The 22,157-nt window shown below is 44.9% G+C and overlaps 1 protein-coding gene across 1 annotated transcript in view; it reads right to left on the bottom strand.

The window, feature by feature from the left end:
* Positions 1–22,157, bottom strand: part of Med27 (mediator complex subunit 27) — a 184,946-nt gene that overhangs the window by 115,154 nt on the left and 47,635 nt on the right. Inside the window, exon 3 of the mRNA XM_076843072.2 lies at positions 5,541–5,671. Within this exon, the coding sequence (XP_076699187.1) occupies positions 5,541–5,671 (131 nt within the window). The remainder of the gene's footprint in view (positions 1–5,540; positions 5,672–22,157) is intronic.

The raw sequence follows: 22,157 nt of genomic DNA, 5'->3' as shown, positions 1-22,157 counted from the left end.
AACACCAAGGGCCCTGAGCAGCTCCCACTACACTCACGACTTGCACCAAGGACAGGCTGCCGCTGCTGGGCTCTCATGACTCCCAGTGGCTTCATGTAAAGCAAAAGATAGTACGAGCCTCTCCCTCTCCAGAGCAAAGCAGCAGTCCCCACATATGTTGGAGAGGATCCTATCCATCGCCTGTGCCCAGCGTAACCACAAGTCCATGATCTTCCTGGGAATAGTGCAAGGCAGCGGCACAAGATGCACCTCTTGCAGTTAAACTCCCAGGGCCAATCAGTGGCCTTTCGAAGGCAATCTTTGCTCCAACACCAAGACCCCAGGTATGAGTGCCACATCATCACTCGGGGGCTCCTGCGTTGGTGGCGCTTCCTCCCAGCGATTCTTAACAGATCACGCCGCTTTGTGGTGGTGCTGCTGTTACTCAGAACCGAGGTGGGCCAGCCAGGAACCAGGGCGTGAAGACTGCCTCCGAAGGTACAGATCCAAACATGGAAGCAACGCCACCAGGGGGCTCAGAGAACACGGAGCAATAAAACAGGAAGAGACATCGACGTGTCAAGAAGCAGAAGAAGCCAGAGAGCAACACGACACTGCACAACTCCACCAGTGCAGCATTCTAGAGGAGTCAAGGCAAGGGACAGGGAGACATTCCAAGAGTGGTGGCCTGGGGGGTACAAACTAGACACAAGAGGTCAACGACTTCAAAGAGGCTTGCTGTAAAGAGGAGGGGAACGAGGTGGGAGCTGACAAGGGAAGTGGGATCTAGAGATGGGGATTCTTGCAGGAGGTGGACTGTCTACTCACAGGAATGATCCAAGAAAAAGGACAATGACCAATGGGAGAGGAGAGAAAAAGAGGAGCAACGGGGAAACAGCCCAGAGCAGCCAAGGGATGCAGCTCAGTGGACAGGAAACGTGGACAGTCCACCCCAGTGACTGTGGGGAAGCGCCCATGAAAGAAAGCGTGCCTTTGGTTCAGCAGGAAGGGGCTTCTCCTGGAAGACAGTCACACAGAAGGAACTGCCTGTCTCAACTTCCAGGGCATGGGGACAGTATTCTCTAAACTAACTTCTTTTTCTCTCAAACCTAAATGAAACCTAGGTGTGCAAAATAAGAACAGAGAAGAACCTTTCACTTGTGCTACCACTGAAAGCCCGCTCTATCAGCTGCTGAGACCCAGGAGACAGAGGCCACTCAGGCTGGCCACATCCATCAAAACCAACATCCCATGTTAACACAGAGCACCCCAAAATCATACCAGAAAGCTGAGGCTCTGAGAGACAGCACAAGTAACACAACCCAATCTGGCAGGTATTATATACCCAGATATCTGCAAACACAACGTACCAATCAATCTGATAAGCCCAGTTCTCAGAGATGCAGACCTTGACCAATGAGGGTCAGAGGCCCCGTGAGGTTTACCCAGCAACAGGGGAGACAGGCTCTGCATGCAAAGACTTGTCCCGCCTGCAAGACTAAGGAACACGTGAAAGGGAGGGTGCTTCATCTGTGGCCCTGAAACTAACACACTGCAAAAGATCTTCCACGGTGAACAACATCTTTATCTTCTTACAAGCTTCTTTGGAGGGGAAGAAAGATATGAATCATTAATCTCACAAATCAAATCACTCATCCTATGGAACTCAGGGGGGAACTGGAGTCTTCAAAGACTCCTACGGTTAAAGCCAAGTGCATTTGAAAAACTAACGTATCCCATAAATCTGCATTCCCACCACCTCTGTGGTCTCAGCTCAGCCAGGCAGAGCTGGGGAGAGGCCAGGGCTGGGGAGGGGCCGTGGTGTGCAGGAGCACCTAGAGCACATCCCTGGTTTCCTCTATTGCTTAGAAATAAACCTCTCCTCAGAAACTGGGGGCTGTGTGAGAAAGCTTGGGGCTCCCTCCCCAAGATAAAGCCTCCATCCTTCCCAGGGAGGTGGTGGAGAAAGCTGGCGGAGGCCAGTCGGGCTCCCCTGGCGTGTCTCCTGTACCCTGCATGGTCTTCCCAGGCATGGGGTCCATCATTAGGACCTGGCCTTTGCTGTCATGATGTCCTGCTACTTGTCTGTTCCTCAGAGCTTCCTGAAGGCCAAGATTATTACATCTTTCTGGGAGGCCTGCGAAAACATTTATTGAATAAATACGCAAATGGGGCTGGCCAGCTCAGCCAGTCCTTCCCTGAGCCGGTTCTTCCACAGGGGGAGCTCAGCTGGCCATTGCAACTAGGTGGCTTTAAAGTATGTCTGCACATTTTCTGACATTCTTTCTTCAAAAGGAGAGTTAACGCCCGCCCCCTTTCAATGTCAGTAACACTTAATGGCTCATTTTTAATGAAGAGAACAAGTGCAAGTGACCCGTGCGTCTTCTGAGGCTAGGTCATGAAAAGGATGGCCTCCACCTGATTCTCTCTGGCTGAGCTTGCTGCCTCTGGAGGATCTGGCCGCCATATCACAAGGGTGCTCAAGCAGCCTGTGGAGAGGAACCACAGTCTCCTGTCAACAGCCGGCACCAGTGAGCAACCTGGGAATCAGAGCTTCTGACCCAGTTGAGTCTTCTGAGGACTGTGGCCCTAGCCAGTTCCCCACAGCAACATGATGATAGACTGTGGACCAGAACCACCCAGACAAACCATCCCAGAGTACTTGTCCACAGACACTGTGAGAGATAATGTGCACGTGGTTAAAATGCTAAGTTTGGGAGCAATTTGATCTGTGGCAACATTTGAGAATTTGGGTCTTTTAAAGGGGGTTCAAGGGATTTCCTTGAATTTAAGGAGTTAACGTCAAGTCTTATCATGCTTATAATAAAAATGTTGTGATTAGGAATCTATAGAATACAACCATAACCCCACTAGCAATACACAAATTCTAAAATCCCATAGATCAAATCATGCCACCTTAGACTAATAACTACCTTTGAGAATATTTATATTACAATATAATCCTTTGGGATTATATTGTAATATAAATATAATTTTCAAAATCATGTATATACAGAAAAAAGTCTGGAATTAATATCTACTGAAATTTTAGTAAGAACTTTTTTAGGATGACATTAGCTTTTTTCTTTTTTATAATCTTTGGGGTTTTTAAAATCTACATTATGTATATATTACTACTATTTTATATATATATATATATTTTTTTTTTTTTTCTTGAACTTTAAAAAGGGTTTTTGTAACCCAGTAAGGCCAGTAGCTATATGGAATTTCTAGCTAACATCAAACACAACGAGTAACACACAGTAGGTGTTCAACAAAAGTGCAATGAGAGTCTTAGCTGTACATCCTGCCACTGGATATTAGTTTTATGAAGAGACTCCAGGATAATGTTAGCCCCCAAAGCTCCAAGATGTGAAAAAGCAGCAGTCAGTTTTCATAGGAAATAGGTGACTAAGTATAGGAAATCATTTCACTGTTGTATTCTTAGGTCACACACAGTAACTACTTTTCTCTTTGAAACTAAGTATTTTGAGTGATTTATTATAAATTTATAATGACAGTTGTGAATACCTCTCTCTCTTTCTTCCTTTGGCATCAGAACAGAGTCTGTTGATTGCCTTGGTGCTTAAAATAGTTTCTAAGTGTCCTCATAATAGCATGTCACCTGTAAACAGGTTTCAAGCCAATGCAAATTAACAAATGGTGAACAGATGGACTAAGAACTGACTTTTGTCAAGAGAGTTAGCAACAAACACTTTTTGGCTCCAGTCTTACGGGACCATTAGAAAGTCTTTCACTCCTCGCCAACATCTTGCCTCTATAGACAATCCATGCATGGAAAGTGACAAGTTACAAGGCCATCAGACTTCAGAGAGCTGCAGGTTGAGCTGTGCAGAACCCCCCAGACCAACACGTAAGCAACAACAAAGTGCAACGCTCCTCAAGAAGCTTTGGGCTTCTTTGGTCAGCTGCTTCTTGAGAAATATGGCACCCAGCACACACAACACTCAAGGACAATTTGCCCAGTTCCCTTGGCTGTGTTCATCCCTGTCCAGGAAGTGAACGCAAAATGTGGAAGAAGTCTGGAGAGGTGTACATGGAGGTAGAAGAGTGCATTCCTGCTGGACAAAGGCCCAGGAAGCATGCCTGGGGGCCACCCCAGCTCTTCCCGCCCTTTCTTCCCAGGTGTCTGCCCCAGGTCATGTCCTGAGAGCCCTTTTTTGGCTACTCTACTTCAGCAGGCTCCCCCCTCCCACACCTTGCTCTTCTTTATTCCCTTCCACTGATTATAACTAGAAATTATGGTGCTAACTTATAAATTTGTTTAGAGTTTTTTTCCTGTCTACCCCCCACTCCCATACCACCACCACCCACTAAACAAAAGACTCCTGGAAGACTATGTCCATCTTGCTCATGATTATACCTCCAGAGCATGGACCATGCCCCAGCACACAGTAGGCACAATAAATATTTGCTAACCAAGCAGAAAATAAATGAGATCTTCAGTAAGGGCAAACTATTAAGTCTTCTATGCAAATACTCCTTTGGGCAGGAAATGTAAAAATGTAGTTTGTCCTTTAGTTCATAAGCAAAAGGGAGTCTTAAGGACAGCAGGACAGTTGAGGAATGTGCCTGAAGTCTATGCCCAGCCTTCTAGGGGGGTGTGGCCCCTATTTATCAGCAAGGACTGACAGCTGCATCATGGAGCAATCCTTGGCACACATCTCTTAGGGCTTCTGATACAAAATAACTTAACAGGTAAATGGATGAAACAACATGGCATATTCACAAGAAGACATAGCAACAAAAAGTACAAACAGCCTGATGAATCTAAAGATATTGAATGGAAAACTATGGATATACTGGTCCCGGGCGGGCGCACCTCAGTAGAACACTGCTCCTCGTGCACAAGGCCCTGGGTTCAATCCCCAGCACAAACACAAGCTGACAGAGATGCCATGTTGTGTGGCTCCGTTTATATGAAGTTCAAGGGTAGGCAAACTGTTTCAGAGGCCAGGCTAGGGAAGAAGGCAGCACAAGTACGCTGGGAACAAGGTGAGGAAGGGGCCCTTCCAGCCTTCTGGCAGTGGTAGTACGTGGAGGTCCACATGTGTGAAAGAACTCATAGAGGTGTGTGCCCTAGGAACCTCGCTGCACCTAGCGCAGAAGGGCACATGGTCACTACCCAAAAGAAGCAGCAACCCAACTGCTTGCTTCCAATGCCAGCTCTAGCCGATTCTCTAGGTGTTCCTTAGCTGTCTCCTTTGTCAGATAAGCACAAGGGTAATCATATTCGGTCAAGTTTGGGACTGTGATAAGGAAACAAATGAAATGATAAGCTATGTGTCATCTAAAAGTCTTAGAAGGAAAGGTCACATACAAAACATGTAAACTACAAACTGCATTACAGCTGCTTCATAAAGATCTATGCAAAGGATGTTACCAGGATGTTACCATAGCACTTGGTTTCTATTTCCACCATACTCCTTTTTTAAAGAAAGAAACAATTCTGAAAACAAAAATAACTTTCCAGCAGCTCAAAACAAGCACAAAGTCGAGTTCACCCAAAAGGAAAATTATGTTCCAAACCCATCACTCACTGAGGTGGCAGGACCAGGGTGGTGGGCTGTGCCTTTGGTCGACGCTTGGCAGACACTCCCATCTGGTTTGCAGACCGCTTCAAGGACTGCTGATTCAAAAGGCCAGATGCCAGGCCTGCGTGGTACTGCAACTACAGAGAAGAAGAAAACAAAGGGGGGAGGAAACAGCATCAGACCACCAAACGACACAGTCCCAACCTGCTCCACCAGTTCAGGAATATCATACCCAGCTACCAACATGCTGCTGCAAGGAATTTTTCCTAAAGAGAGAAGTGCATAAATAGAAAAGAAATATGGATAAGGTTGCTCATGACAGCATTACACAACGATGAACACTGGACTTAACCAAACTGTCCAACATTGAATTGGGAAAGCGGTTAAAATGTCAAAAGAACTTTACAACATCATTTTGTGGAATTAAAAATAATTTGCATGTAAATAGACACTTAAAATACTAGCAGTATATTTCTAAATACTAGTAGGAATTGAGTAATTTTTCTTTATTTTTCACTATTATTCATATATTTTATGGAAATAATTTTAAAGTTTATGTCACTTAAAAAAAATAATAAGAGTCCAAGGTTTCCCTTAAAGACAGAGTTAGTTCTGAGAACTCATGTTATTATCATATCTTCCATATAATAAAAACCACAAAACTCGTAGCCTATCATAGTGAGCCAGGAACACACAACCATCACACACTCAAGTGCCATGCGGCTACTGTTTTTATGGTTAAGGTACAAGCATCAATCAGAAGGACAAACTCGGGACTAAATCTGATAAAATGTATACAAATAGAGGCTCGTTGAGAACTGGTGAAGAAGTCAATACCATCTCCACTTACCTGTGACTGGAAACAAGTAGCAGGGAGGAAGCACATACTTTAAGCGGGCTCAGTGCCAGCATCCTTTGCTTTATTCCTGGACAAACTGCTGAGCTCTGAGGTTACAGGACAGATCATTTTACCCTCTACAGTATTTCACCTTCTCCATTGGAAAAGAGAAATGACACTGCCTAGTTCTAAACCAAACAAGAAATTTTAAAAATCCACTTCAAGATAACAGTTTGTGTAAAATGCACACATTTTAAGTGTATAGTTTGATAAGTTTTGGCATAAGTATTTATCTGCATGACCAACACCCCAAATCAAGACATAGAAACCTTGCATCACTGCAGAGAGCTCCCTCACAGCCCCATGCAGCCAATCCCCCAACTCCTACCACCAGGACCTATGGATTTATAAAACTCATCATTCTCACTAATTGCCAAATAAAGCGTCTCTCCATTGATATATAATGATGACTTTTTAATTCTGGGCTTTGTATTTTAGATCGTAAGAGTTATCATCAACTCTTCACAATAAAATCAGCCTTGAAAGTTGTCCCAGTTTTGAACAGATGTAAACAAAACACTCAAATGTGCAAATGTAAAAGCTATGAATCTGGACTGAGACCATTTATAACATCCAATGTTTCCTCCTCTCTTCTCAAGTTAAGCAAGATCTTTCAAACATATATTTAGAATAAAGTAAGCGTACAAAGAGTAATTCATTCTAAAATTCTGATCAATTTCTTTTCAAACTGTTCTTCCTCGGCATAGATTTTCTTTGTCGTGTCAGCTACTTACTACAGCTCATGGTAATGAAGCTGCTGACCACCACATATAAAGAGCTGGGCCCTGGATGAGAAGGGTAATAACATTCTAAAAAATAAATGGCCTCACCTAATGCCACTGGGCTGCACACAAACAGAGTGAAGAAAACAAAGCCAATTGAAATGATCTGCTCCTTGGAAGTGGCTATAAAAATGAAGATACCAGTGACCCAGCAAGACTGAAACGGCTGTATTTGGAGCATCCATACTGCTTCTTAACAGGCTCTTGATTTACTTGGTCGATTTGCTGTGCAGTCTATGGCTGCCCCACACAAGACAAGGATATATTGCCTTCATAATAAAAATGGAGCTCTTCTCAGGATAGAAAAGGGGGGCATAATTTGCCTCTAACAACTCATCTTAGACCAATGAATTTTGTTCAAATTTGGTTTTCTCCTACAGATTTCTTAAATGGGAAATCAATGGAAGCAAGGGACAGTACAAGTTTGAAAGACAATGTTTCAAAATGTCAGCTGCCTGGGTTTCGATCTTCCCCACTAGAATTTGCAATGAGTGCAATATGCATGGGGCTTTATGGAATTTAAAGGGAAAGACGGCTTGGCAGGGTCCCTCCTGGCTCAAGGAATCATCTCTCCTTTTGGCTCTCCTTTGTTCATGCAAGCTCAGCCATTCCACTCCTGCTGACTTGGAGAGGAAGAGTCCTGCAAACTATGCAGAGTGGCAGGGGGATTCTGCCCACCTGGCATCATTTGAATCGTCTGCTCAAACAAAACGCAAAAGAGCAGAACTATATGCTAACTGCATCTGCCTTTTACAGGGTTCCTGTGCAGCCCACCATCTTGGAGGCGCTCAACCACAGCACAGCTCCCAGAGCCCATGTAGGTGGAGGGACATCTCTTCCCCCAGAATGAAACTTGCCCTTGCAAGCTGACTCACAATGATTAAGTGGCATTTGTTAATCATATATACGGATCCCAGTTTCCAGGAACACAGCTCCAACTGTCAAGATCTATAAGGGGCCCATTAAATATTAACCGGACCACCTTTATAATGGGAGAAAAGGTCAAAGTTAATAAAACTGACAGGCAGCTCCTGTCCAACAGGATTTATACATTATTCAAGCACCAAAAACTCTGTTCCATGAAGCTCGAGTTGATCCGAAGAGAGTTTTGGAGAATGTTCACTCGGCTCATCGTTCTAGAACAGCAGAAGGGAGCTCAGAGGGAACCCACAACCAGCGTTAGGAACATATCACTCTACAAAACAGTGCCATCAGTTTCCGATTACAGGTTCTGTAATATTTTCTATAAAAATACATTTCAATAAACAATCTCCTCTCCAAACGTCTGTGGCATGGAAACAGCTCTATTTCAAACAGCAACTGCTGAAGTTCTAATGTGATTTTCTAATCAAGATCATTTCACTAGCAGCAAGAATAAAATAAAATAAAAGAAAAAAAATAAATCCATCTATTCTTTTTTTTTTTTTCCACTTCCTACCACTGCGGAGACAGGGTGTGTGCATGGCAAGCAGGACAGGGTCTTTACTCACCACAGGGCTGCCATGCCATGGCACAGCCCCGCAACACCCCAGAGCGCTCTAGAGTTTTGAGAGTATTTCTCCAGGTACCGTTCTACTCTATTAATTTCAGCCTTCTATTTTCTATGAATGATGTAGGATTCTTCCATCAGTTCTCAACCTAAAGCCTTTTCTAATCAATTATATCTACTTACCCCCTCAACACCTAGGAAAATTTCAACACCTTATAATGACCTGAGGGAAAGACCAATTAGAATTAGGAAATTTTGGTTTACTGGGTATTTTTTAAAGTACTGCTTGGTGATACTAAGCACGTGAGAAGCTCAAAGTGTCATCAGGTAGGGTCTGCAATATTTTCTATATGCCCAGCCCGCGAGCCTATGCAAGCGTCCTCTTGAGAAATGTGCTCCTGGGCTTTGCTACTAGTAACTGCTATGTGATCACACATCTCACTTCCTTTTCTAGAAAACAAACATTATATTTTCCTCAAGAACCCATTAAATTCTAAAATTGAATTCCTCCGTGTTCCTAAAAAGGGCATTAAGCTTCACTATAAAGAGGTGAAGTGATATCCCTACTATATTCTTACAATAAGCTTAATACAACTTCCCTTGGGCAGCCTAGGTCTTTACAGAATCTTCTTGAAAGAGTCTAAACTGGTCTGGGGTGTGCTCAGTGGTAGAAAGCTTGCCTGGAATGTAAAGGTCCTAGGTTTCCATCACCAGCACCGCCACCCCTCCCCCCATCCCCCACTTCAAAAAGAAAGTCTGAGCTCCTGGTGTCAAAATTGGATTGGGCTGGGGATATAACTCAGTTGGTGGAGTGCTTGCCCCCACCATGCACAAGGCCCTGGGTTCAATGCCCGGCACCCCCGGCACCATCAAAAAAAAATTTTTTTATTAGCTTTAATAAGCTATGAATTATAATTAATGACATATACTGGAAGGAAATATGACAGGAAATGATTAAAAACTGTATTCAAATGCAAGTTCTGGCTAAAATTTCAGATTCAAAATCAAATGAGCAACAAATTATTCCCTTTAGTTAGTTCTCCATTTGCTTGTCGGCCACACTGCTCTGATGCTTCTACCTGCTCCAAAATAGATAAAGAAAACATTTTCATTTTCCAATGAACCTAAGTTTAAAAAGAAATTTGTCATGTTCAATATGCTAATTAAGCCAGTGGCATTCAATCAGGCCCAGTACTTGGAGGTGACGTCCATGCTGGAACCTCCCAGGGGTCCATGCCACAGTGTCTCACCATATGCAACATCTTTCTAACCGGTGCCATATGGCCGGAATCCCACTTTAAGAGAATTTGACATTCAAAAATCTCAAAACTTATAAACCAGAGCGATCAAGATCTGATTCTTCCCACTATAAAAAAAAGCACTACTTCCTTCTCAAAGATTCACCAAAGGCCTTCTTTACAGAAGGGACAAGTGGGGGTGCTGGAAGAACTCTCCTGACCTTAAGGTATGTTTCACTTTATTTTAAGAATTCACTTTATAAATGTTTCTAAGAACACTAACAGTGCACTGGTACTGCCATAACCAAATCCTATGGACAAAGAACAGGACAGAACTAAGCTCTAACACGCTGTAGGAAGCTTAGATCCGGGGCCCTCGGACAGAAAAAAAGAAAACAGGAGGGCAAGGACACCTCCCACCCCACCCCACCCCCAGTCCCCCCTGTAAGTCACTCTGGGCCAATTCCCTCTCCAAACACATAGCTCCTATTGTCCTGGGATGTGGGACAGAAGAAAGGCAGCCTGTGCTATTTCCTTGGCCAACAGTGACACTGGCCACCCAGGAAGACCAGGAGAGGGCAGACCTTGTTATTGGTTCCTCTGTGATCCCGCTGCACACAGTGGCTGCTAGGCAGACTGGAAGGTTAGTCAGACTGCTCGGGCCTGGCCTGGCATTCTCGCCCATCTAGAGAACAGACTTGCTCCATCTAACAGTCCTCTTACCACTGGCCTCTTCCAGCATCGGAAAAGGAGAGAAGCCAACCCCACCCCACTCATCTCCATTTTACATGAGGAGGCTCCAGCCTTAAAGAGATCATTGCCCAAGGTCACACACATCTGAAGGAGGAGGTGGGCCACCCAGGACTCACCTCACATGTGAGGAACTAGCATTTGTCATGCCCACTTAAGCAATGACACCTGGTGATTCCTTCTGGACAGGAAACTACACCAGGTGAGTGTCACTCACTCTGGCAGCTCTTGCCTGTGCCCTTTGCCTGGCCTCTCGGAGGCCCTGATATGCTGCAGGCTCTCCCCACTACCAACTGCATCAGGTGCAAGGTGGTGAGTTGGCAGAAGTTTTTGTTTTTAATAATTCTTCAGATGTTGATGGACCTTTATTTTATTCATTTATTTATATGTGGTGTTGAGAATCGAACCCAGAGCCTCACACATGCTAGGTAAGTGCTCTACCACTGATCCACAACCCCAGTCCCTTGGGAGAAGTTTTAAATCTCATTGTTTTAAGGTCTTATTATTCAGCATTAAAACCTTAGAGAGAAAAAAAATTATGAAACCATAGGAACTTCAATACTATCAGAAAATCTAAATTCTACTCTTGGCTGTAACATATTCAATGTTTTTAGCAGCTCTGATGATGCTCCCTAGTTATTGTTCTAAGATGGGGCAACTGTGGTACTGCTAATGGGCTGTTTTTCCCGGAGAATTTTCTTTGAGATTTCATGTTAAACATAATGATAGCAACAAGCAAGGACATCGGTGCCACTTTGGCCCTGCAAATCAGTGACCAAAACAGCTGGCTGGTACAAGTCCACTGAAAACACTTTCAAGGTCCAGTAGAACATGCAGAAACCCATAATCACAATCTAAGAACATGTGACACCTAGACTGATACGCGCCACACACAACTGGGTCAAGTCACCCTGCACAGATGTGTGTGGTACACTGGGGGTGACAGGGGCATGGGGCTAATCTGAAATTCCCATTCAGTCATTATTTCCCCAAGCCATTAGATTTCAACTAGAACCAAGATTCGTGCAAAACCAGGAACACTTCGTCACCACTTTGAGTCGCAAAGACCTTTGCCCCTCATTACTGAAACACATTTTGTTTCCAGCTAATGAGTAAGAGCCCTGTATTACAATAAAGCTCTGGTTCCTTTTCTGAGAAAAACTTTAAGCAAAAAAACAGGCGAGCTTGCCTGGTGTTATCTGTGCCAAGGAAAACAACTACAGAAAAATACCCAAATCTAATTGTTTTGCTTAGATTTTAATCTAAATACCAGACAATGATATTAGCTTGATTTTTTCTTTTATCTCCCAACACTTCTTTCAAATAGCCAATAGTTGTTTAAAAAAAAAACAAAAACTCAAATTTGAGCTTGTATGGGTAAATAATCTTTTTAGTTGCTCAAAACAGTACCAATAAATCATACAAAGGAAGCCTCCAATTTATTTGCCTATTTGTTCTCCACTGGAAAGCTGGGTTTGGGGCCCTTCAATTACCATGAAAGCAGGACACCCAATCAGGGCTGTGCTTCCTTGCTCATCTGTGGCATGATTTACTCACTAAATGCCATCTGGGTTTCTTTTCTTCCTACATATTAATCCTCAAATGTCCAAACTTCAAAAGATACCAAAGAAGTAAACAGACAGCAATCTTTTCCTTTCTGAATAGTGACAATGTTTAGGTTGTGCAGAGCTGTTCCACTGGAACTTCCCTGAGTTCACACGTTTATTAATAGGTCTTTCTCCACAACTGCTCCTGTTTACACTACAGCTGTAGCACGCTATCGTGCTTCCAAAATGCCAATCAGCTAGGAGACACATCACTCATGTAGCAGAACAGATTCATTAACAAAGCAAACTGTGAATGTGGCTAAAAATGGAGGAGCAGCCCTTGTGAGATGTCTGTAGGGGAGAGAAAGCAGCCTAAAGAGAGAGGCAAGAGCAGGCAACACAAGAGAAGATCAACTAGGGGACCTAGAACCCTGTCGCCCTACCCCACATCAGCCAGCCCTCCTTGTCACATCAGGCTCTCATCAAGGTGCCCCACGAGGTCTCAGAGAGCAGCGTACACAGCCCAAAAGAAAGATCACTGGACAGCAGCCTAGTGCTAGGGGCTGAGGATTCTGTCCCCGTTAAACTCTCCTATCAAAGGACAGTCCCCAGTGAGATGGGGTTTGGAGTGGTGTTTTTTGGGAACTAACGTGGGGTAGATGAGGTCTGATTCAAAGAGGAAGAGGCCAGATTTCTTTCATTCTATGGGGTAAGGACATAGCGAAAGGTGGCCGGCTGCAAACTTGGAAGAGGGCCCTCACCAGATACCAAATCTGCTGGCACCTTGATCTTGGGCTTCCAGAACTTGGCCTCCAAAACTGTGAAAAACACATGTAGCTTATGCCACTCAGTCTACTCTATTTCTTTACAGCAGCCCAACCCTAAGACACGTGGCCACTTAGGAAAATGCAGGCAGGAAACAGAAAGGGGTTTATAGCAAAATTTGACAATGCAGTCATAAGAGCACTGTAAGGGATCACTGAAGGGTGGTGACAAGGATGAGGGTAACTCCCCTGAAAAGGGACAACATGGCAGGCTAGTTTGTATGTACACCTATGAGAGGAAGAAGTCCAAGTAAGACGAGACATCAAGTCCCCACTGCCAATAAGCCTGAACCACCCCAAAATAATCACCACTGACATCTGAGACTTCTGTACCCAAGAAAGGGGAAGGCATATATGATGCTTCTCTGTTACTGATTGAAGACCAAAGTAGCAGGGAAGAGAACACAACCAGAATTATTCCTAGCTAGACTGCCAGAAATACAAAATACTAGTTTTTTTTTTTTTAATTTTTATACTTATAGATGGACAGAATGCCTTTATTTATTTGTACATGGTGCTAAGGATCAAACCCAGTGCCTCATACATACCAGGCAAAAGCTCTGCCACTGAGCTACAGCCTCAGTCCATACTAGTTTTTAAATAAATAACTTAATGCCTGGATCAACAGTGTGAGAGCAAGTTTACAATTATGCCCAAGGTCCCTTCTGACACTGAAATGCTATGATAGCATAAAGATTCCTCTATGAAAACGCACTGTGGACTTGACTTCCCAGTGTAAAAATCAACACTGGTGGAATTCAAATGTACTTATGAAATGCAAACATTTTACTAGTCACCACAAGTCCCCAATGAAGGCAGCCAGCGAGAAGGTTGAGAAAGGGCCCCTGATGGTTTCTGGTACAAAAACTGCCTAGGCGCTCACATGGTGATCCGTGTAGTACTTTGTTATTCTTCCCCAACACTTACAGGTGAGGCATGGGGAAGAACCAGTATTCTAAATAACAGATCTGACCCTGGATATTTTTCCCCCAAGAGATTTTCAACCAAGAAGTGAGTAAAATGAAAACCAATGGACACTTCTACATCTCACGAATTCTAAGCAATGATCATTTGCAAAGTTATTTAAACTAGTAAGCATGATTTTTTCAAAAATTACCAATTTGATAAGAATAAAATTATAATTAAATTATCATAAACTTCTTCTTTTATGGGTAGTGCAAGGAAGGGATGGCTCCCTGGGAGCTAAGAAAGTGCTCTATGGGCCTCCCGGTCATTTAGATTTCATGGGGGAGCTTCCTGAACTCCTTTCCTCCAGGGTCATGAAAAACCTGCTTCTTCTGCATGAAGCACTAAGTCCAGGTGTCAAATGCAGCCCCACCAGCCTCCCCACCTTCCCCCATAAACCCAGAGTGCATTAGGAGGCAATGGCTCAGGTCAGGGATCTGATGGACACTCCTCCACCCCTGGTAACTGGGGACAGGAAGCAGGAGGCGGTAGGCAAGAAGGAAAGGCAGTGCAGAGAAAAATCAGACAGAAAGAAGGAAGCCAGAAAGCCACCAAATGGGAAAGATATACAACTATGATATCAAAACAGCTGGAGGTAACAGGTAGAAGTGAGAGGACAGCTGCTTTACTTGGAGGCATGCAAGGCCAGCGACGGGAGAAAGCACTTTTTTATTGATCATTTTTCACAACTGCAATATTGCTTCAGGAAAATGGAAAATGAGGCCTGATGGCTCAGGACCACCAGGAGGCACTGGGTGCAAGGAAGCAACTGCTTCCTCTGCACTCTGCCAGGACACAGCAAAGGCTGAACTCAGGGGCAGTGAGCTGGCCAGTTCCACAAAGGCCATCTCAGGTTCCTTCTCCCATCTGATCCCGGTTCTTCATTAGCCCCAAGAGAAGAGCTATGTCTACCCGGCAAGCCCCGAGTGTTGTCATGTTTACTGAGCACATTGCTTGAGGGGACTTTAAAGGGTTTTCTTTTCTTTCTATCCATGGAAGAAGGCACTGCCGGCCTCCCTTCCAGGTGCAGAAGACAAAGAAGGGCTGTTGCTGGAATGAAGTAATATGATGTTCACCAAAGCGCCCAGCACAGAGCCCAGCACTCTGCAGGCAAGCACACCAAAGCTGCTCTCGTGATCTTCAGGAGTGGCCGTGCCCAGAAACTCCCTCCTCCAACAAAACTGATTAGAGAGATCAGTTTTTAATCAAATGTCACCCAAAACATGTCAGATAATAAATTGGTAAGTGTAATGGAAAAAAGGAAAAATGCACCCACTGGGCCCTCTGAATGAGTAGCTGTATTGAGATGGAAACAACTCGAAATTTTTCCCACACAACTGAGGAAGATGATCTATCACATGGAGATGCTGATCCTGAGCCAAAGTCTCAATAAAAGGAAGGACAATGGCATAAGGCTTGCAGAAAGCCCTGTGGGCACACTAAATGAAAGGTGACCCACAGGAGCAGCTGGAAGCCCCTCCAACAAACTGTGGAGGAGGCTGCTGTCTTAATCTAACACAACCTGACCACCCAGAAAACGGGCTCAACCTTGAGGCGTGACACAGTCAGGTTAAGGAGCATTTCTTACACACTTAGCAAAGTACTGGCATGAGAAGGTCAGGCCTCAACAGACTGCTATGCACAGTCTCTTCCTCTGCAGGAAGAAACTTGAGTCCCGACTGTGACTGTGTACACAGGAGGAGGCGGAAAGGCACCGGTATTGGCCTATGTAGCAGGATTTTCCCACGAAAAACACAGGGCTGCGAGCTTCTCCCCTTGGTGAGGGGAAGTCACATTTACTAATGATGGGAATATTTTTGGTTTAAAACAAACAATAGATGAGAGTGAATCTCCTACTGGACACTCAACATGACCTAGGCAGAGGAGGCGTTCTGCAGTTCTCAACTAGGAGTGTGGGTGTGTAGTCATCTGGAGACACAACAGAGGCAGGCCACTCCATTGCCCCAAGCCACAGCTCTCTTCTCTCATTGTGGTGACACTGCTGCTCAACACTGCCGACTGCTCCAGAAGAACCTGGAGTGATGAGGGTGAGGCGCGTGAGGAGTGCTGAGTAAAGTGGCTGCGTGAGGACATGATCGAGGTGTGCGAGCTCTGGGTGCCATGAGCAGGCTGAGGCTGTCAGGCCATTAACAACCAGGCCGCGCCAATAACCAGAAGGCCTTGCTTCTGAAAAGTACCTTAGGACTTAGGAGCCATGGACCCATCAAAAGCAGTTCTGTCCGGGCACAGTGGCGCACGCCTGTAATCCCAGTGACACAGAAGGCTGAGGCAGAAGGACTGCAAGTTCAAAGCCAGCCTCAACAATTTAGCAAAATCCTATCTCAAAATGAATCCATAAAAGGGTTGGGGATGTGGATTAGCAGTTAAGCACTCCTGGGTTCAACAAATCCAGGTACAAAAAAAAAAAAAAAAAAAAAGGTCTGATTTTGATGGGCTTGAGGGAAGGGATGTACACGGAATGGCTAGACTGTAAAGAGCTGAGCCCCATACTGCCCCAGATGATGAAGATGACCATGACACTTGGCAATGCTATGCAAACTTTCTAAAACCTGCTGTGAAGAAAAGAAACCAAGCAACCAAAACGAGGATCAGCAATAGCCAATGGGAAGGTCCACAAAGGAAGATTAATAACACATCTGTTACCAACCAATTCATCCAGAGAAGAGCTTAGGTATTGGGAAGTAGCCTTCTTTGGCAGAAGTGAGATGATAAGAATGGGCAGTCGGTACCACAGCTAATGTTTCATTTTGTCCATAAAACTTAAAAAAAAAAAAAAGACTACTTTTCTGTTTAAGTGCCTGGGAGGTGAGAACGGAAGCTTGCTCAACCAGACACCTTCCCAAAGTGCCTCCTGCAGGGCTGACTGCTGTGCATTAGAGCAAAGCGTCTGTATCTGCCTTTACGCCTCTCCCAACTGCCTGCCACAGGAGCCCCAGAGGTCACACAGTCTTAGCACCAGGGGCTATGTAGGTGAGTGACAACTATCTGCAAGAACAGGATGCTGTGATGGAGTCAGCGCTGCTTCTAGAAGGCCCTGGCCTGCCTAGAACATAAGCTCCCTAGAGCAAATCCACCCCCAGTCCTCACTGTACATACCAGTGAGTGAAACAGGGTTTGGCCTAACAATAAAATGACAGCAATAACATGAGCTGCTGCATACACAGGGTTCCTGGTGAGCGAGCCCCTAGTCTACTTCTTTTAATTCAATTCATCTGTACAACTGCTTTGTGAGATTAAGTGCTACTGTTATCATCTCTATTTCATTAATGAGGAAACTGAGGCACAGAAAGCTACCTGGCAGGGTCAGGACTGGAATCTGGACAGCCTGGCATCAGGGTCCCTGCTCTGCAAGCACGACACCTAACCAGCTATCCAGAACTTAGTGTGCTCTCAAAAACAGTCTTTAATTAAAAGAGTAAGCAAATACCTGTCTAGTGGGAGGCAGAGGAGATATGAAGTAAGCTTCAAAGTATGTTAGGAATTTAAATTCTGAACCAGGGGATGGTGGGGACTTAATGTCCCTCTAGTTACTAAGTTAGGTCTCAGGGTACAAGAAGTCACACTCATGGGGCTGGGATTGTGGCTCAACAGTAGAGCGCTCGCCTCACATGGGTGGGACCCGGGTTCAATCCTCAGCACCACATAAAAATAAAGGCATTGTGTTGTGTCCATCTACACCTAAAAAATAAATATTTTTTTAAAAAAAAAGAAGTCACACTCAGGTTACCTGGTTGATAAGGATTTTTTGTGAGGCTCTTAGGGAAGCAGAGAGGTGTCCACAATCAAGCCTCGAGATAGAAGGGAACATGGCTCCTTCTCCACTGCGGCTTCCAGCTCTACACAGCCAACCACCTTTGAATGGTCCTGGCTCTCCCCAGCCTCCCAGGGTGACTGGGGAGTGTGAGAGCTGAGGCCAGAGCACCTATGCATCACTCACTGCCTCCTGGTGTCACATACCCAGAACAGAAGACAGGGCTAGAATCTGTCAGCTCAGAGCCAGAATTCCTTTTCAAAATGTAAAAATGCAGAGAAGTTCTGAAAGTCAAAATCTTTATCATCAACATAGGAGCCAGAACTCATGTGGCAGCAAAACCTGACACAAACTGATGTGAATCTATTTAAATCTTAATTTGTCTCACTTAGTGTGAAGAGTCAGACATTTTTGTCACACAACATTTGATTACAGGGTACTGACCCAGACATTACTGGAGAAATGAATGTGGCATATGAACCACGCCACCTTTCCATAATATAAAATATTCTAAAATCTAAATGAATTCTGATTCACAAAGCTTTGGGGAGGGAGTGTGAACCTCTGCCATGCAGTGGATGGTAGGGGAGCCAGGAAGACTGCTCATGCCAGCTGGGCCTCATCTGCATCAGAATCATCCAGAGCGCCCACCAGAAATCCAGATTCTAGGGTCCAGTTGAAAATCTGCTAGATCGGAATTTCTTTGAGGAGCCCAGGAAACAGTATTGTAATAAGCACCCCATGAGCCACACTAAAATCTGAAGACCACTGTAGTATAATCTCCAAAGATATTTGCTGTCTCATGGATGGGTTCAGAGAGTGAACATTTAATTTACCCAGAAGCCACAAAAAGTATATTTTGGAGAAAAATCTTGGGTCAATCACAAGGATACAGCTCTTGCTTGCTCACCACATGGATTTAGGGTTAGAGACATGGATGCACCGTGCTTCCGGTATGTTCCACCTTTCCAACTGATATCAGAAGTTGGATCTTTCTGTTGCATATCCTTTCTGGGGGGAAAAGGATGAGGACAGAGACTGAAGAGCTTTTGGAATTTTGGTACCCCACTCCAGTGCTAAGCTACACTTGATTAAGCAAACACAGAACATGCATTGCAAGAGTCCTTAAATAGTTAAATTTTCAATCTTTATAAAAAAGAAAATCCATCAGATGTGATTGATAAGTGTACTTTTTAAAACTAAGGGTAAAAAAAGTGAAGATTGGCAACATTTTTCGCCATATAATTTGCTTTCTTTGCCTTTTTCCACAGCACTGCACATAAATCAAAGAAATGTTAAAGAGGCCCATATATCACCAACTGGCATTTCAAAACTGTTTACAAAGTCTTTAACAGACACAGGACAGAATCTGAAAAACCATGACCAGGGAGGCTAAAATTAAAGGGAGAAAATTAACTCAAACACTGACAGAGAGTTAATTAAGTTTACAAATAATTCTCCAATGAGCAAATTATGATATTTAATAAGTACTGCCTTGGTGAGGCAGGGTTACAAAATATGGAGGGGCTAGGTAGGGAGAGAAGCCAACAGAGTTTTTCAAACAAGAATAATGTATATTTGAACAAGCTGCCTTTCTATGATTAAGCACAGAAATCTGGGAACAAGGCAGGGGAAATGATGTTTTAATAAGGTTGGAAACAGGCTTGTGAGCTGCATTTCACATTACCCTTGCACACAAAGGGGGAAGCGGGGGCATGATCCAAAAGCCTCAAGGTATACAGGCCAATATGCATGGGCCAGGGCTACGGTTGAGGCAGAGAGAGGTAGAGGGAGGTGGACTGGAAAGGCCATGTTTCTTACATGGAAAATTCAAGGACTTCCCAAAGGCAGGTGCCTTAACTTGGTGGCCAATGCCCTGGTTTTCAAAGCCAGGGAGAGATGTGAGGAGGCTCCACACCTCTCTGTCTATCTGAGCGGGGCGCAGGCTGGCCAACAGGGGAGTGGGGCGAGCACTCTACCTGCACCCAAAGTAGGGCCATTGCATGGGGAGCAGGTACCAAGGCCACACTCTCCCCTAGCCCAACACTAAAGGGTCTCTGCTTCTTTGTAAAGCCCAGCTTTGAACACTGCCATCGCTCTGCAGGCACTCCTGGCTGCAGAAGAGTGAACTGCTGAGAGCCCCCACAGCCAGAGGGCATCCTGGAGAGAGGGCTAAACCCACACAGGAAGAGAGGCAAGGACAGAGCTTTCCTCTCAGGAGCTGGATGCTCCCTCCTGCTGCATCTAAACCCCTTCTTAGAAGGTCTGCTAGGGACCCAGAGACACCACTGCCGGTTACAAATCAGCAACGTGCAGATGTCTACGCAGATGTCTTCCAGTCGTGTGATGAAAAGGAGGCCCTTCGTGGAAACGCAGAGCCATTATATCAATGTGTACTTCTTAAAATCAAAGTCAAGATGCTGTGAACCCATGTGCAAAACAGAGTCCTGTTCAAACATGCTCCCCCCCGAGCCACTGAAATGATGGGAAAGAGACAAACACAAAGGTAGGAGCCTACAAGGACAAAGAGAACAGGAGCTGAGATAACCATGGAAAGAAAGGTCAACTGAATTTTAAAAGACAGGAAGCTGATGGGCCAGCACCACCTCAGCAGAGAGAAGTCCACTGAAGCCCGGTGCACAAGGGAGCGTTGGGCTTGGGGGTGCGGGGGTGGGGAGTCAAGAACAAGCTGGACCACACTGCAGATTTCCAGAGGAGGAGGGAGCACAGGCACCCTGTATCAAGGAAGGCTGGATGTAGGGCAGGGTGAAAACAGGTGGCTGGGATAACTCTTTTTTAAACACCCAGATCCCCATTCATATCAGGCGCCATGTGATGTCCTCCCTGGAGAGACTGATCTAGAGAGGCCCAAGGTTCAAGGGCACCTGAAAACAGCAGGTACATCTGCACAACAGATGGTGAAGACACCCCATAACCCAACTTTTACAAAGAGGAAGAGCAATTCTAATACACTGTTCGGCTCAGCCTACATGTGTCCACAGTGCAACAACAAAATAAGAAGACAGATGTGGGCGGGGCAAGGATTGAATGCCCACCTTCCGCAGAGGAGCCCCATGACAGCTAAAATAGCAGTGGAGGCCAGTCACCTAGGAACAGGCAAGAACCCAAAGAAGCAGCTGAAAGAATAAAAGGAGTCACCTCTGAGAAATGGCTTTGGGAACCATCAAGCAAGGGATCTATGCTCCTGTTACAAATCTCATGGTATTACTTATTTGCCTTTTAAACTCTGTGTTTGTATTCCTTTGATGAAAATAAACATTATGCTGGGGAAAAAAACCTGAGTGTAAAAGCAGGCCCTGAAAATGTGAGCCACGCCCACTGCCCCCACTGTGCTCATCACCTGGGGCTATTAGTTTACTACAGCAACACTTAATTTTATCTCAAGCTTTACTGCACAGTTAAAGGTTTCTACAATAGCAGATGCCTTCCCTCCCACACATCAATTAATTTGCAAATTCGCTCAGGTTGTAGAGATAATGAGGTGCTGAGCTTCTCCACTAGTGAGTGCTGCTATCAGAAGGTGAAGGGGGTGGGTGCTGCTAGCAGGGACTGGCCAGGGTGCGCAGGAGCTATCATGAGACACCAGCCCAAGGCCCAGCCCTGGCTGCAAACAGATGCGGAGAACATAATGGAAACCACCATGAAAACTGGAAAAGGATGGAAAATTCTAGAAACACTGAGACATATTGTCTCATGAATAAAATTGTGGGTTTTTTCGGCTCCCATTCGGTGTTTACAGAGAAAGTAAACTTTTTGAAAAGAAATGATGCGCCACTCTGGATCAACTTTGATCCACAATTTGCCAAAACCACCTACCAAGCCCACACATTTGATTTTTTTCCTTCTTCCTGAAAGAGCTGAAGTGAAGTAACCAATGTTGTTTCAAAACACAGGAGTTGAAAATAGTCATGTTGTGCCTGTCTGCCAAAGAACTGTCTCTTTCTTCCTTTACACTAAGCTCTTTTTTTAATGACCTAAATGATGAGATGAACAAGAAGACATTCACCTATGCAAACACGAGGTGGTGGCAAGTCTCAGGAGGGAAGAGGGGCCACTTGTCTCAGTTCTCCTGGTCCCCTTGGCTCCAAGGAAGACTGAGTCTTCTCCTGCCCTCCTCCTTGGCCTCCCCTGTCCCCTCTACTCACAGCAGGTGACCCAGCCACCTTTTCTTCCTGGGCAGTGCCTGGCCTGCCCTCCACAGAAAGCCCTCCTCTAGGTCTGTAATAAATTGTCTGGGTGTGAGTAAGCATTTCAAAGGCCTCCTACCTTGAGAATTCACCTTCCCAACAAATCAAACAGACTCTACAGCAGCCTGACGGGTAGCAACCTATTTTCT

This window comes from Callospermophilus lateralis, chromosome 2 (genome assembly GCF_048772815.1).
Source record: "Callospermophilus lateralis isolate mCalLat2 chromosome 2, mCalLat2.hap1, whole genome shotgun sequence".
Taxonomy (NCBI): domain Eukaryota; kingdom Metazoa; phylum Chordata; class Mammalia; order Rodentia; family Sciuridae; genus Callospermophilus; species Callospermophilus lateralis.
This window is presented reverse-complemented; position numbering and strand designations above follow the sequence as displayed.